The sequence below is a fragment of the Cyprinodon tularosa genome, unplaced genomic scaffold (genome assembly GCF_016077235.1).
Source record: "Cyprinodon tularosa strain WSP-4 unplaced genomic scaffold, ASM1607723v1 ctg578, whole genome shotgun sequence".
Lineage (NCBI taxonomy): Eukaryota > Metazoa > Chordata > Actinopteri > Cyprinodontiformes > Cyprinodontidae > Cyprinodon > Cyprinodon tularosa.
The window spans coordinates 184654-200465 of NW_024039316.1; the positions used below are offsets into that span (position 1 = coordinate 184654).

The 15812-nt window shown below is 38.8% G+C and overlaps 1 protein-coding gene across 1 annotated transcript; it reads left to right on the forward strand.

Moving 5' to 3' along the window:
• The first annotated feature begins 2420 nt into the window (after positions 1-2420).
• LOC119797275 (LON peptidase N-terminal domain and RING finger protein 3-like) lies at positions 2421-15555 on the forward strand. The gene is made up of 12 exons (XM_038306290.1): positions 2421-3134; positions 9460-9578; positions 9679-9801; positions 9917-10033; positions 10421-10565; positions 10651-10717; positions 12238-12352; positions 12444-12565; positions 12660-12818; positions 14129-14291; positions 14377-14526; positions 14613-15555. Exons 1-12 carry the CDS (start codon positions 2492-2494, stop codon positions 14769-14771), a joined length of 2082 nt encoding a protein of 693 aa, XP_038162218.1. The 5' UTR covers positions 2421-2491; the 3' UTR covers positions 14772-15555.
• The last annotated feature ends 257 nt before the right edge of the window (positions 15556-15812 follow it).

The window sequence follows — 15812 nt, forward strand, 5'->3', positions numbered from 1 at the left end:
GATGTCACACAGAGTCCTTTTCAGTAATTATGCAACAAAGACTGGCCACACTTCACAGTGCTGCTGAGTCGTTTGTTATAAAACCTGTGATTCTCTACCTCCTGTCTCATGGTGATAACTTGATGTTTGGCTCTGCTTTACCCCTTTGCATCACCTTATGTTACACTGTCTGAGTCACAATCCTGCATGTGTGTCCTCTATACAGATGGTGCAATTCATAACAATTAAACGGTGGAAAATATTTCCTGATTACAAGTGAACATTTTTTGAATAACTTATAGTTTTAGACTGGGGGTCTAATGTGACTTGCAGAAGTATTCATACCCATTTTAAGTGATTTTACACCACAGCCTTCAGTTTATCTTAAAAACATGATTGTCGAAAGGTAGGAAAAATAGTAATAATAATGTTTTTTTGTTTTTATTCTGGAAGTGTAGCATGGAAGTCTTTTAGCAGCATTTTATTTTGATCTTCAGTATCTGAACAACCTGCAATTTGAACATCTCACAGAAAACTCTTTAAGCTATCCATCTGTAAATAGGCTAAAGTACACCTGCAACCCTTCCAGGGCATGGAATTCATCTTAACTTAGGAGGAGCTGCAGAGATGCAAAGCTCAGGTGAAAGTAAGAAGAAAGCCAACACTGAGAGAAATCCATGGATGTCCTTTTTTTAAAATTTTTATTTTTATTTTTACCTAACCAATTGAATGGGATAGGACACAGCAAGCCTATGGACAAATGTACTGTGGTCAGGGAACACCACCATTACATTTTGTTTCAGGAGGGCCCTGATTTGAATATTGGATGGTCAAAATACAGCGTAGACCCAACATTTGATTGACAAATCACTGTTGATATATGATTGGCCGAATTTAGGTGTTCAGGCTGAGGTATAACTAACTGGCCTGAATAGGATAATGAAACAAAAAACAGAAAAACAGAAAAAAGGCAGGATTTGTTTTTTTTTTTTTTAACAGACATTTTCTACATTTTGGGACGATATCGTCTGATAAAGAGTACAATTATAAACATGTTTAAGCCAGAATGATTTGACATTTAAATATGACTTCCCTACGACTTTAAATGTTTGCTAATGCTACCCTAAAGAATGGCATGAGCATAAGTGGACAATCAGTACTGAATGACAGCAAGTTAAACTTGTAGCTATCATTTTTACTGTGTAACAAACTGTGAAGTTACTATTATTAACATGCATGAAATAACTGAATGGGTAGGGCACCAAAAGAACCTGAGGCCCAGGGGCCCAGACTCGACTGAATCCAGCCCTGTGCTACAGCCTTCTGCTATTATTTTTTGTCTGGAGTATAATTGTATACTCCCAACTTATTCAGGTTTATTATTTTAAACAACGAACTTAAATGATTTCCCTACGAATTTAATATCCTAAATAATAAAACCACTTCCAAGCTCTTTTTCTAAATTAACGGTTCTGCTCCTGGGTGGATAAACTGCACATCTAGTGCTTATCAGGGGCAGAATTAGATATGGGGCAAGGGGTGGCCATGGCCACCTTTAGCCAATCATTGGCAACCCCTGTGGCCATCCCAATTATTTTTTCCCTCTAATACAGATGGTGGCAGCGGTAATACATTTTTAATATATTAAAAACTACTTGACAACAGAAACACTGGTTAATTAGGCACATCAATATAAAAACATTAAGGATGAAAGATACAGAATTAATGCTCTTTTCAGAACAAAATCTTTAATCATTTGGGGTAAAGATAAAATTATGTACCTCTGCAAGTCATCTAGGAGTCTTCATTAAAATCATAGATAAATAACTACTTTAATAATAACTTAAAAATTCATTAAATGTGGATATAGTAGATTTAAATATCACATTTTTGCAGAAAGATTTTTGATAAAAGTAGGTAATGACAAAATATGTTTGCCCCAGAACTCAAACCTGAAAGAATTTTGTCCACTATACTTTACACAGCAAAGTTGTTTAAATATATCCGTCTATTTGTTAGTAAAGGCTGCAGGAAAGTATAGTTTGATTTTATTTAGAAAACATGGATGTTGTGCTCATTCCTGTTGGTTCAGTGTAGATTGACCCTGAGGTTCTGGTGCCTTTGGGGCACTGGCCACCCCTATTAGGATTTTCTGGCTACGCCTCTGGTGTTTATGAGAATAGAAATACTATTCAGCCATTGCAATATCTGTCACTTGTGAAGTTTATATATATAACATAAAATAAGTGTCATGTATCGGTTAGTTTCAGTATAAGGCGCGATGACCTGCTAAATGCAGGTCAGACAGGCTCCTGGAGGACCTGCCCCGACAGAGAAAAACTGTTACATGCGGGTTTGTTTTGTAACCGTTTTTTTTTTCTAGACTCATCCAATGAGATCAGCGGCCTGGGGTCATGTGACCTCATTTTTTTTACGTAACATTTTTTCTAGTTCTCGGAAGGTTTCGTAGATTCATTCATAGCAGCAGTTGTGTTCCACAGATGAGTCCGGTATGGGGACGCAGTGTGACAGCATGCTGCATCTGGCAGCAGAAGCTTTCCAGGCGAACAACTTCGAGCTGGCGGCGGATATTTACGAGTGCCAGCTGGCGAGTGCCGGAGACCCGGAGAGCCGGCTGGAGCTGATGGTGAAGCGGGCTGACGCGCTGGCCTTTGGGGGCAAAATAGCAGAAGCTTTCGAGGTGTACCGCCAAGCCTCCGAGAAAGATAAACTCCAACCCGCTCACCTGTCCCAGCTCCTAAACTACCTGTCGGACAGTATCCGGAGACACGACCGGATTCATGGCAGCTCTCGGAAGGCGGCGGAGGAGCGCTGCCGCCCGGGGTTGGAGGACTTCACCTGCGGGATGTGTCTGAGCTTCCTGTTCGAGCCGGTGACCTTACCCTGCGGACACTGCTTCTGTAAAAGATGCCTGGAGAGGGAGGAGCGGCCGGTGATGTGCACGGAGTGCAGGGACCTCTCCAAGGTGGCCGACCTCCAGACCTACAGGGTTAATGTGGTTCTCAGCAGCCTGCTGGCCAAGTGGTTCCCCTTCCACCAGCAGGCCGAGCGGCTGAGGCGGGAGGGGAACGGGCTGTTCGCCGAGAGGAAGGTGGAAGCTGCGCTGGAGAAGTACAACCAAGCTATACTGACAGGTAGGGGCCATTAAATGTGTTTGTGAAAGAAAAGTTTGACAAAACAAAAATGTGAAGTTGTTGTTTTTACTAGTTTATAACCGCATTCAGCGGCGGTTGTGTTATAAAACAGAGGGACTGTGGAAAGTGTGTCAGATTCTCAGCCATCTGTGCGCGAGCCGCCGTGTGTTGGATAACAGGCTAGTGGACCAAATATGACGTAAGCGCGTAGCCCCGCCCCGCTCATTGTGTAACGTGAAACAATGAGACAGTAAATATAGGTCAAGGGTATCATTACAGGTCACACCAGCACAGGCAGAGACAGGAGGCAAACATTTATAGCAGGGGTAAACAATTAAACATCCGAATAAAGAAAATTAACAACCTACGGAAGAGGATTAGGGCCACTGAAAAAGTAAAAAAAGTTAACTGATTTTTCACTTTTATTTCAGTATGTGAGAAACATGTTAGAATTCTGACTTTAATCTAAGAATTCTGACTTTAATCTTAGAATTGTAACTTTTTTTTTAATCAGAATTCTTAATTTAATCTCAGAATTCTAACTTTTTCTCACAATTCTGAATTTTTTCTTAGAATTCTGAATTTAACCTCAGAATTCTGACTTAATCTCAGAATGTTGGATCTTATTATAGATGGGCATCATGAATGAAGAGATGTGGGAGCACTCAGCTTCCCTGACAAAGATGCAGGTTTTTTGGGAGGGCCAGTAAGACACTGGTGGAAAATTATGGAAGTAGGTGACTTTTTATGTACCCGAGGGGTCCCCGGTGATGCTATTTTATTAATGGAAGACCAGAAGGTGATTAAAACAAGAGAGATAGTTTAGTCTTTAAAACAGACATGGCTACGGCTTGATGTTAACGTGTTTTTTAGCTGTCAGAATTCTGAGATTAAAGCCAGAATTCTGAGATTAAATTCAGAATTCTGAGAATTCTGGCAATGTTCTCTGCTAAGTGTCCCAAAAGGAATGAAAGATTTTTTTCCAATCATTAAGCCCATTATCACTTAGCTGATTGCGCCTTCCTGTGTTTCCAAAAAGGCGACAATAAAAGTAGATAACATAGTTTTTCTTTTCCCTGTAGACAAGCCATGATCTGCTTATCTGTTCTCCATTTTTATTTGAATGAAATAATATGAGGCGGGGGTTACCAATCTACTTGCTCTGGAGAGCAGAGTTCAGTGCTTTTATATGTTGTCGCCAAAGTCTCCAGTAGCAGAAAAAAAGTCGCTAGATTTGGCACTAAGCGCTTTTTTGTATTTAAAGTGCAAGAGTGGTCTAAAAATTCGTTAAATATAGTGACTAATGCGCTAAGTTGGCAACACTGCTCTTTGTATGGTTCGTTTTCAAATGGTTTGCTGCTGTCTGTTTGGACCTTTCTGAACATGTGCAGCAAATGGACCGATCCAATATGGTGGACACTGTAGGGGGGCTGAGACACACTCAATAAAGCGTTCTAATGGCATTTTAGCGAATGGATTTTTATCAAAAGCTTAATTAATGTGCACAAATAAGTAATAGCTGTATTAACCATACATGTAAACATAGTTTTATGGGGCCTATGAGGCTCAGATTTCATTTTATAAAAGTAAAAAAAAAAATTTTTTTAAATGCATTTTAGGTTATTTTGCTTTCTAGATATCTTTTTGTTGTTGTTGCTATGTTTGAACTACAACCTAGTGACACATTTAAAAGATCAACAAGTCTCTGTTTATTGTATGCAAAGGTCCTTTGTGACTCGGAAACTTGCTCTGACCTCCTTTAATTGCCAGCAGTGAACTTATGTAAACTGATAGCCGGTTTGGTAATGGGAGGTTAATTGCATGCATCATTCCAGTCAGCATGTTAGTAGATACTGTTTTATGCAGGCATATTATTTGCAACCTATACAGTGTTTTAACTCAGTTTTCTGTGATACATTGTATTTTTAAATATGCAGTAATAAAAACTGCGTTACAGCAATGATTTTGAAAATGGTCTCGTTTTTAGGAGACCCACTTCTTCCTCTAATTATAGCTGCATGTCTTGATAAAAAGGCTGGAACAGGAAGCAGAAAGATGAACCTCCTATCCAGTCATGTTTTTTCCAACCTCTAAAACGTTTTTCTCCCGGAAAAGCACCCCCACAGCACATATCAGCCTACTTTGTGACAAATTAAGTGATTATTCAGGTCAATCATCCACTTGGTGTGTATCGATACTCTGCGCAGGCTGCTCTTCTTAAAAATATCCTGTGTAACTTGAGAGGGTCAGTTCTGGCACGGTGTTGCTTTGAAATAATCCAGCCTAATTAGCTGCATTCTGGGGTCATCAAATTTGCAAATAGAGTCCAGGCATTTTTTATTTCCATTCTTTAGAAGTCTCTTTTAATCTCCCACTTGAATTGCAATAAACAGTTGAAGTTTGTGATTGTAATTAGACCAAGAATGTATTGATAAGAAGCAATTTTCTTAAAAACACAAGTCTTCAAGTAGATCTCTCCATGAGATGAAGTGCTAAATATTTTTTTATAATATACTGAAAAGATAAACATTATATTTTAACAATTTAATTAGTCAGCTATATTAAATACTGGTTAAAAGAACTGAAGTATGTCTTCTTACACTTTCTTAAACTTGGTAAGATAAAAAGGAACCTAATAGGTTACTGAAAAAAAGGAATGAAACAAATGTAGAACTGTCATTGAAAGAGAGAGTATGTCACTCTGACATAGTGTCCGACAAATTGTTACTTAATCTTAGTGACATTACAAATAATTAAAACAAAGTGTAACCACTGTCTTTCTTTCTATCATCACATCCTCACTTCCTAAGAACAGCAGATAAGTTCTGCTGCTCCTCCATGCAGCTCAGCTAAGTGGGCCTATTTAGGTTAAAACTGAAGGAACTTATCCAGTGTTTATATTTACCAACAGAACCAGATAAAGTCCATTCTGCATCCATGACTCCATTAAACACGTAAAATAATCCAGGACCGGACTCTGGATCCATTCATGGTTCTGCTCTGCTTTTAATTCTGTTGCAAATACCAGTGAGGCTCTGCTTAAGAATAAAAACGGCGCCCCCTACTGGATAGTGACAACACCAAAAATCTATCAGGGTTGTCAATTTATTGGTTGCTTATTTGGTTACATCCTTAATTGTAATGTAACTAAATTAGGAGGTGAGGATTCCTTTTTGAGGCTGTTTAAGCAAAAACAAAATGTTTTCTAAATATGCTGCCCCCTTTGGCCAAAAAACGAACTGCAACAGTCTTCTGCTGGTTCTCATAGCTCACGTTTGTGCTTGACAGGTCTTTTGTTTTACTTTTTTCATCTTACGTGGGTTTTTTGGGGGTCTTGAGTTGAGCTTCTTAGCATCCTCATAATCCATCTTGACTAACCGTTTGATTGTACTAGATTGGACCCATTTAAGATGGACGCGCAGGTTCGCAGAACAGTGACACAAAAGTGACACAAACAGTGACACAACAGTGACACAAAATAGGCTACAGGCTTATAAATGAATAATGCTGAACTACAGAAGAAAGATATTTCCATAAAAAACGTACATGATGTCTCTGAAACGTTGGGTTTCCTGTCACTAAAGCATATACATCCTTCTTAAAACAGATGCAGGTTATCATTATACTAAAGTTTAAAAATTTGACATCGATACCCAGAAAAATATTCAATACTTGACAATATTTTCAATATTATCGATATAAAAGCATGAGAACATAGTCATAAAAATGTTTTATTAAAGTGAAAACTTCTTTCAATCTCAAAATGCTTTCTCAACATAATAAAAGATGCTAGTTAGGTGTGTAAAAAAATGCAAAATAAATGACCCAAATAAAGTACAATTGGACAATATTTTAAGTTTTTCAAAGGCAATGTTCTTTTATTGTTCAGATAATCCAGAAATCAGTAAAAGATGTAAAAGACGGTCGTCTTTAGTATCGGTACCATGCTAAATCAGTTCCGATCCAGATGAATATGAATATTTTTGGTAGATCAGAATGTTGGTGATTGTCTTCAGTAGGATGCAACAGGTTTTTATATAATTTAAAAGGAGTTGACTGGCACAAACGCCAAATGAACAGTCGTCTCCCCAAATAGGTTACTTTAGATTCCAAATGGAAAGTTTTACATGCATTAACTTTATTTTGTTAAGGATGATATGTGTTGCTCAGATGCAAACTTTCCAAAAAAAAGAAAGATTTGCATGTTTAGTGTTAATAATGAATAAAACAACATCTTTCACTAGCACTATTTGGTCTCTATTATAAACTTCTATGATTAGCTTCATTATTCTGGATTACTGTGGACTAAAATTACCAGCTTTTATAAACTGAAATTTGAAAAAAAGAAATGCAATCCAGAAAAGAACCTTTGCTGTGTTCTTAGATCAAAATTTCTACAAAAAATGTATTGTGGATGTAAAAATTTATATTTTTCCATTTAACTTTTTCACATTTACTTTTTTTTATTTTTTATTTATAGATTTTATTTTATTTTTACACAAAAATTGCGTTTCACAGATCACTAGGGCTGCAACTAACGATTATTTTGACAATCGTTTAATCTGTCAATAATTTTTGTCGATTAATCAATTAAAAAATAATCGGATAGCGAAAGGTTCCTTAAAGAAGATTTTATACTGAATTAAACCAGGTGAAACTAAAACTATTCAACTTTTAGATTTCTGAGTATATTCAAAGGAGAAAAAAATCTTAAATGTTAAATATTTATATATCTATTCCCAATTTTGGTGTAACCACTACTCTAAGGGCGTTGCTCTGTCATACTCAAGTTAACGATTCATCAATTGACGATTGTTTTAATAATCGATTAATCCTATTGTTTCAGAACTACAGATCACGTTCTCTCCACTTCAAGCCCTAATCACACGCTCGTACTTGACCAATAAAAAAGCCTCTTTGCTCCTCTCTCCAGAGAACTCGAGCCCTAGAATTGAGAACAGTCTGTAAAACGCAATTTGAAAATAATGCAATTTGAGAAAAAACTCCAATCTGAATGAGAAAAAATCTTAATTAGAAAAATCAAATTCTAGGAAAACGGCAAACTTACTCTAAAAAGCCTTTTTTCCTTAAGAATATTTTCACTTATTCATTTCTGGATTTAATTTATTTCAAATTTCCATTTACAAAAACACATTCTTAACAACATCTGAAACCGGATGGTTCAGGACTGGATGTGGGTTACTGACGGCTTTCTGTTTCTGCATGGAGCTGTTATCACTGCGCTTTGGGCGAGTCTGGTATTTAGTGGCCTCCTGGTTCTAATTAGCACAAGTCTGTGCAGGCAGTTTGCTGCTAATCAATATGTTCTTGTGTCCTACTTGAACGGAGCCGCTAGTATAAATAATCCCCTTCGCCTCCGGACCTTTCCAGCACTTCAGGTCCTTTATCTCACCGGTGTGAGTGAATTAAGATGCAAGCACACTCCACCAGCTGCAGGAAGGCTTCGCTTTCATTCTCCGAGGGGCCGGCTGCTACATTTGCATAAGTTCTTATACTTATGAAACCTGCAGTATGGGCGACCTTGATAGTGGCACATGGTTTTGTAACATGATGTGGAAGCTGGTATCAGTTCTTTTTAGAAAGTCACATAACTGGTAACCAGATAAGACTGCAGAATGTAGTTTCAGATATAAGACATAAACAAAAGATCACATATGTATGAAAAATAATTAACTGCTGATCCTATGTGAGAGCAGAATAGCAGGGGTTCCCACAGTGCGGGTCAGAACCCCCTGTAGGGTCACAGGGTGGTTTCACCATCACTGTAAATTTATCCCTGAGGTAAATGGAGGGTCACATACAGCAGAAAATACATAAACGTGAAATATGTAGATGTAGATTTTGTTTATGTTTATTTGAATATTAGATATACTTTTGCAATTAAATTATTAAATGATCCATTAAATAATGAACAATACATTTAAAACGCATTTCAAATAAAGAAATAAATAAACGGATGAGTGGTGGCCTAGTGGTTAGGGCAATGTGCTTGGATCCAAGAGGTTCTGAGTTTTTTCGGCACTAGTGCCTCGTTTTTCTGGCAGTAGGCTGACAGGAAAGGGGGTAAGGAGAGAGGGGGAGAGATATGCGGGAAAGGACCACAGGCCGGATTCAAACCCTGGTCGGCCGCTTTAGAAGCACTCGCCGTTGCAGCTGCAGCGAACAGGTTTTCTTCCAAGGAGCTCTGCTGTTTGCGGCACATGTTGCTCAACATTTACCTTTTGAATTGAACGTGGGATTTCTGGGTCCGTCCAAAGCCTGGGCTTTTGTTTCCTAACATTTCTGACTGCTGTTTGTCTCTCAGCACCCACAGACCACATCCTGTTCAGGGGCCGCTCTCAGATCCACTCCAGTCTGAAGCACCATGACCGGGCTCTGAGGGATGCTGAGATGGCCTGCAGACTGATGCCCTTCTGGTCCAAGGTAAGGTCATCCTCTCTTTTCTTATGCAGTTTCATTTGTTTGGGTATTTTTGTAGCTCACAGTTGGTGTAGAAGCTAATCTTGTGTTTCGGTGGCGATAGGGTCATGTTCGTAAGGCCCAGGCTTTGGTGTCATTGGGCAGGACTGAGGATGCTCTGAGAGAGTACCTGATCTGTCTGTCCATAGAGCCCGACTGTAGACTAGCCAAGGCTGAGGCTCACAGGGTAAGATCACCAACATGGCTTCGGATTCAATAATCCTAGCTGAAAATAATCCAGCATTATTCATTTTTTTCATAACTGTTGAGTCCTTCTAACACTCCTCTCTGCCTTCCTGCAGCTTCTCAGTGACTTTCTGGCTCCAGTCAGCGATCAGGTTCCTCAACACATCTCTGATTGCTCCAACTTCCTGTCTTCCAGAGCAAACATCAAAAAGGGTTTCAGTGAACCTGTCCAGGTAAAGGTGCTCCTGCTTCAACACCAACACAACTAAACATGGTCCGATACATCGACCAGCTGATATTAGGAGCTGATTTTAGAGTTTTGTTTTTGTTCCTTGTACGGCTGATATGTGCTTGTGTTAGTCAGTTTATTAGTGGATTCAGCAGCCATGCCCTGCTGCTCCCTCCATTTTACATCCATTATTCTTTTTATTTTGATGTCATTTTTATCATGTAAATGGAGGGAAAAGAAGAAATATCAGCCTAAAAACAACCTGACAGACTGATAATCGGTGTCGGCATCGGCCTTATAAATCCAGCATCTGTCGATCTCTTGACGCAAAGTTGGTTGTTTCTACAGCCTCCTGTTTTTACTCCTTTCTTCTTCTCCTCTATGCGTTTAGACCCTGAGCTCAGTCTCGCTGCCTGCAGAATCTCCTCCTTCGGCATCCGAGAGGTCAGACGGGTCGCATCTCCTCAAACGGAAACGAAGGAGCTCGGAACAGGAGGAGGAGGTAGAAATCAGCCACCAGAAGAAAGTCAAATGTGGTGAGCCCCTCCCTCCAGTTAAACCATGCTGCTCCTGCTAACAGTATTCATATATTTCTCACCGACTAACAATATCTCTTTGTAGATTCCTTGGGATCTGTGTCCAGGGACCTTTTGGACCCAACAGATCTGGAGTGTTCCCTCTGTATGAGGTGAGACTTGGAGTCAGCCGTTATATTTTTTGTCACACACAGAAAATTGTGATGGGTGGGTGGTAATAGGTGGTTTTTGGTTTTGCAAGCACTTCCAGCTTGACTAAATGTAAAAGCAAAGGAAAAAAATGACTAAAAATGTCTTGGAACTTAGTAGAAACCAAATTTAATTTTATGTTTTAAGCTCCCAAAAAAGTGGTAAAAAAAAATAATTTTTCAAAACCTCAAGTCCACATCAGACATTTACCACACCATCCCCCAACAACCTGGTGTGCTCTTAATCACTCAAATTAATGGGAGGGTCTAACAACTAAATGAACTTAAATATATTTTACGTACCAAAAGACAATTGATAGAAGAACAGATTACTAAAATTTAGCATAAATGGCCACAACCAGGGTTCTCACAGGTCCTTAAAAAGTCTTAAAAGGCATTGAATTCTTCATAATAAAACTATGGCCTTAATTGGTATTTAAAAAATATCTTAAATCAGTCTTTCGTTGGTCTTAATTTTAACACCTCATAAAAAGGATTATTTTTATTACGATTTATTTTTAGAATCTAAATAAAACATTAAAATTTAATTTTTTTTTTATAAAAAAAAAAAAAGCTTGCCATTATTGGTTCTGTCCCGATAGCGGAACCAATAAAAGCGTTGTTGCAGCCAGGACATTTGGGAGATGCGCCATTTACTTTTTGTCTGGAAAATATGAGCAAGTGTAAATGTAACCAAAATTGGCTCCAACCAAGAGTTTTCTCCATGGCTAAAACCAGGGAACATACATGAGGCTCAGTGGATTTTGTGCAAGAAGAGATTCAAGCTCGGATAATGGGAATTTTAGCAGTGGAGTCACACATGCCAAGCGTGCAAACACAAAGAAACAGCCGGTATTTCTTAGTTTTGTTCCACCCTTGTCTCTGCAACGCCTCCACTTATCACCAAATCAAACATATTAAGAAAACCATACAAAGAAAAATAGCTGAAAAAAAGACTTAGCACTGGTTATGTTGTGGCTTTAAACCTGATTGTTTTGTTCCCTGCTAAAACAAAGTTTGTGAATTCAGTTAAATAATTGCTAAAATATATCTGTCATTTGTGTGTTTTTAGCTTTCTTCCTGTATGGGAAGCTTTTCAAAATTTGAAACATTAGTGCAGGGGTTTATGTTATAATAAACCTTTGGGTTAAGTTGTCGCAAGCAAGTTTCTTGTGAATTTGGTCTTAAATTTTTATTTCAAGTGGCATTAAAAAGACTTAAAAGTCTTTAATTTAACTTGCCTTATGCTGTAGGAACTCTGACAACAACAGGGGTTTTCTGTTCAACAGCACATGTTTATTTACAGCCTATGACGTATAATCTTTATGGATTACGTAGAAGTTGGTGGTTGTAATTTAAAGAAATGTGGGAAATTTTGCAGAATTCAAGCAGAAAAGGACACATGAAGGCATTTTGGACAATAAATCTATCTGATGGTCATCATGCGCAGGGATTCATGGTGTGTCTTTGTGTTTCCTGTCCAGACTGTTCTATGAGCCGGTAACGACGCCGTGCGGGCACACTTTCTGCCTGCAGTGCCTGGAGAGATGTCTGGACCACAACCCCATGTGTCCGCTGTGCAAAGAAGAGCTGTCTGAGGTACGTGTCTGATCACAGCTGGACGTTTCAGTTAAAAAAAGGAGCCTGTGATGCTAATGCTTCATTCATTCTCCTCCTGTTTCTGTATCAGTACCTGGTCCAAAGGCAGTACTGTAAGACGATACTGATGGAGAACCTCATATCCAAGTATCTTTCCTCTGCGTTCCTTGAAAGACAAAAAATGCACGAGGAGGAGATGGCTGAGCTCTCCAAGTGAGTTATTAGACACCCTCCGCTCCTGTTCCCTCTGCTTTCCTTTAGTCGTTCATAAACTTAGCGCTCATTTTCCCTCCTGGTTTCTGTTTAGCCTCAACAAGAGCGTGCCTATATTTGTGTGCACCATGGCCTTTCCCACTGTGCCGTGCCCGCTCCACATCTTCGAGCCCTGCTACAGGCTGATGATTCGCCGGTGCATGGAGACCGGGACCAACTGCTTCGGCATGTGTCTGGGAGACGACCTCAAAGGGTTAGTGGCCGAGGCAGTACAGCAGCTTGTTTCTATTTAAAAAAAAAAAACAGTAGCATGCAAACAAAAATATAACAAACAACTTTTTTACAAACTCTTCAATCTATAATTATTATCTGAATAAATCAGTTATAATTGGCATCATATACATGCTGAGCTATGTGCTTATATATATTCACTCACGCTTAACTGCACCTGAAAAGCACTCACAACAACTCATTAGCACAATGCTAACTTGCATTGAAAATCCCACTGTTATTAGCTCTATTGAGGTCTTTCCTTCAATTTTAAACAATTAAAGTCTTTTTTTGTTTTTTATCAGATTTTTATTGATATATGTTTGAAAATTAGAACAACCTAAATATAATCTTAATTACTAAATATAAAAAGAAATAGATCTAGAAAGGAGAAACAACCTGAAACTATGGGGTGAATTTTGTTCCATTATTGTTACAGGCAAAGGATACATTTCGTAAATGGAAATTTACAAAACACAATCCTTAAAAACACAATAAACTTTATAAAACTTTTTCATGAAAAAAAAAAAGTTTCGAGAGTAACTTTGCTGTTTTCCACATTTTCTTTCTCATAGTTCATTTCCAATGTATGTCTTTTATTTAGTTTTTTGTATTTATTTTTCATGTTATTTTTTCATGTAAGTTGTACATGAAAAAAATATATATTTATCTGTCTTTATATTATCAGTGCTTTATTTATTTTTGGAGATTTCACTTTTTCAGATTGAGTTTTAACAACTACATTTTCTTCTATATTAAATGCACCTGAAACACTGAGAGGGTTCCAACGGAAGATAGTTAGTACTACTGAAGAAATAAAATTAAGTTAACTGATTTTTAAATATTTCAGTTTAATATGGGGGAAAAAGTCAGAATTCTGACTTTAATCTCAGAGAAAAAAGTCATAATATTGAGATTAAAGGCAGAATTCTGAGATTAAAGTCAGAATTCTGACTTTAATCTCAGAGAAAAAAGTCATAATATTGAGATTAAAGGCAGAATTCTGAGATTAAAGTCAGAATTCAGACTTTTTTCATATATTAAACTTGAATAATATTTAAAAATCAGTTAACTGTTTTTTATTTTTCCAGTGGTCCTAATCCTGATCTGTAGGTTTGGGTTATTTACATTACCTCATTATAAATAAGCTCAAACGGAGAGAAATCAAATTATCTGAGAATGATTTCAAGCCTAGAATGTTATCTCTATAGCTCATAGACCCGTCCTAAATGTTTTAAAGGGATTATATTAGCTCCCCTTTGAAATGTAACACCTCTTCACTTTTCCCTGCAGGTTCGCCGGCTATGGGTGTCTGTTGGAGATCCGCAATGTCAAATTCTTCTCAGACGGCAGATCGGTGGTGGACACGATTGGTAGACGGAGGTTTAAGATCATTCAGCACCGTGAGAGGGACGGCTACACCACGGCGGATGTGGAGTACTTGGAGGACGTGAAGGTGGGTGCAAACAAAGAGGGAACGGCTTCAGAGAGAGCTAGCGGAGGAGGCTAAAGCTCTAAGGCGTGTTTATCCATATTTCCAGGTGGAGGGTATAGCAGAGCGGGAGCTGCAGTCGCTACACGATGCGGTGTATGACCAGGCTCTGGTCTGGGTCAACTCTCTCAAAGCTGAACAGAAGCAACGCATCGAAGGACACTTTGGACCAATGCCTAAGAAAGACCCTGAACTCCAGGTAGGAGGCGACAGCAGAAGCATTTTAGACCCTCTGAGCCGCAGTCAGAGCCTCCGTATCACCTGCTGTTTCTCTTGTCCCTGCAGGCTAGCCCTAACGGCCCCTCCTGGTGCTGGTGGTTAGTGGCTGTTCTCCCCTTAGAGGGCCGCGCTCAGCTGCCGTTCCTCGCCCTCACCTCCCTGAAGGATCGCCTCAGCGGCATTCGCAAGGTTCTGCTCTTCATGTCACAGAGCAGGCTCCGGTGACCTGATGGAGGTGGTCTACGCACAAGCGACGGCCTCCCTCAGAGCAGCTGATGACCAGTTCTTCCTTTCAACGCACAAATAACAGCCACTTTTACACCTCAACAGCAAACTTCATACAACAAGGAACTCCTCAATCTAGTATCTTCCGCTCGTCGCTTTGACTCTGCGAAGCTGAGCTGTGATCAGACAGGAGGCGCTGAAGTCCATCACAGTGACGAATTTAACAGTTTAACAGCGCTCACCTTGATTTTCTCTCTGACTTTCTTTTTTAAACCCCTGAACAGCTTCCAGGTAACAATTTCAACAGTAAAGCTGCTTGGTGACACAAATTCAGACACATTAAATCCAAACGACATCAGTCTGCACCGACTGATATTGCACCGATCACAGTTGTCTGGCCGATCGCCTGCCGAGAGTCCAAGAGTGTAGGGCTGCACCCCTGCCCTGAGTCATGGCGCTCATCTCATTGTGCTGGTTTGATGAACCTAAACCGCACCTGCTAAGGAAAACAGTTTTATTATTTTATAGCTTGACTGGGCATTCATTAATGATAACTGCAACCTAATTTTGCTTCGACAAAACTGGATCACAGATATCTCTAAAAACAGTTTAGAGAATGTCTTCATGTCTTTTTTTACTTATTTTCTTTAAGTACTGCAGTACAAAACATTGCATAAATTTAATGATCCAGTGAAACGTAATGGGTACAACATGTCAATGGTACTTCTAGTGTCCATAATTTAAAATCAGAGCCTTTCTTTTCCATTCTCCTTCCCTCTATTTTTCTTTCACTTTTCTCTCTTTTTAGGAATAAGAGAAGATTGATTTAAGAAATACCTTTGAATTAAGACCCATTTATCCCTAAATAATCTGTTTTCTTAAGATGCACAATCCTGTTGAATTAATTAACCATATATCTCGTCATGTGAGTGAAAGCTTTAGCATGGACATAAACAGTATTAAGAAAAGGCACAAATTAACTAAAATATAAAAGGATTTTATGTTATTTATTATTATTTTTCTAATATCCGATCCCGGTAT

What these genes read in the sequence shown, in the direction of transcription:
- LOC119797275 (XM_038306290.1), top strand. Translation starts at nt 2,492, where the DNA reads ATGGGGACGCAGTGTGACAGCATGCTGCATCTGGCAGCAGAAGCTTTC. An exon ending in TGATGCCCTTCTGGTCCAAG is followed by an intron (nt 9,579 to 9,678) that starts GTAAGGTCATCC and finishes CGGTGGCGATAG; the next exon opens with GGTCATGTTCGTAAGGCCCA. An exon ending in CCAAGGCTGAGGCTCACAGG is followed by an intron (nt 9,802 to 9,916) that starts GTAAGATCACCA and finishes GCCTTCCTGCAG; the next exon opens with CTTCTCAGTGACTTTCTGGC.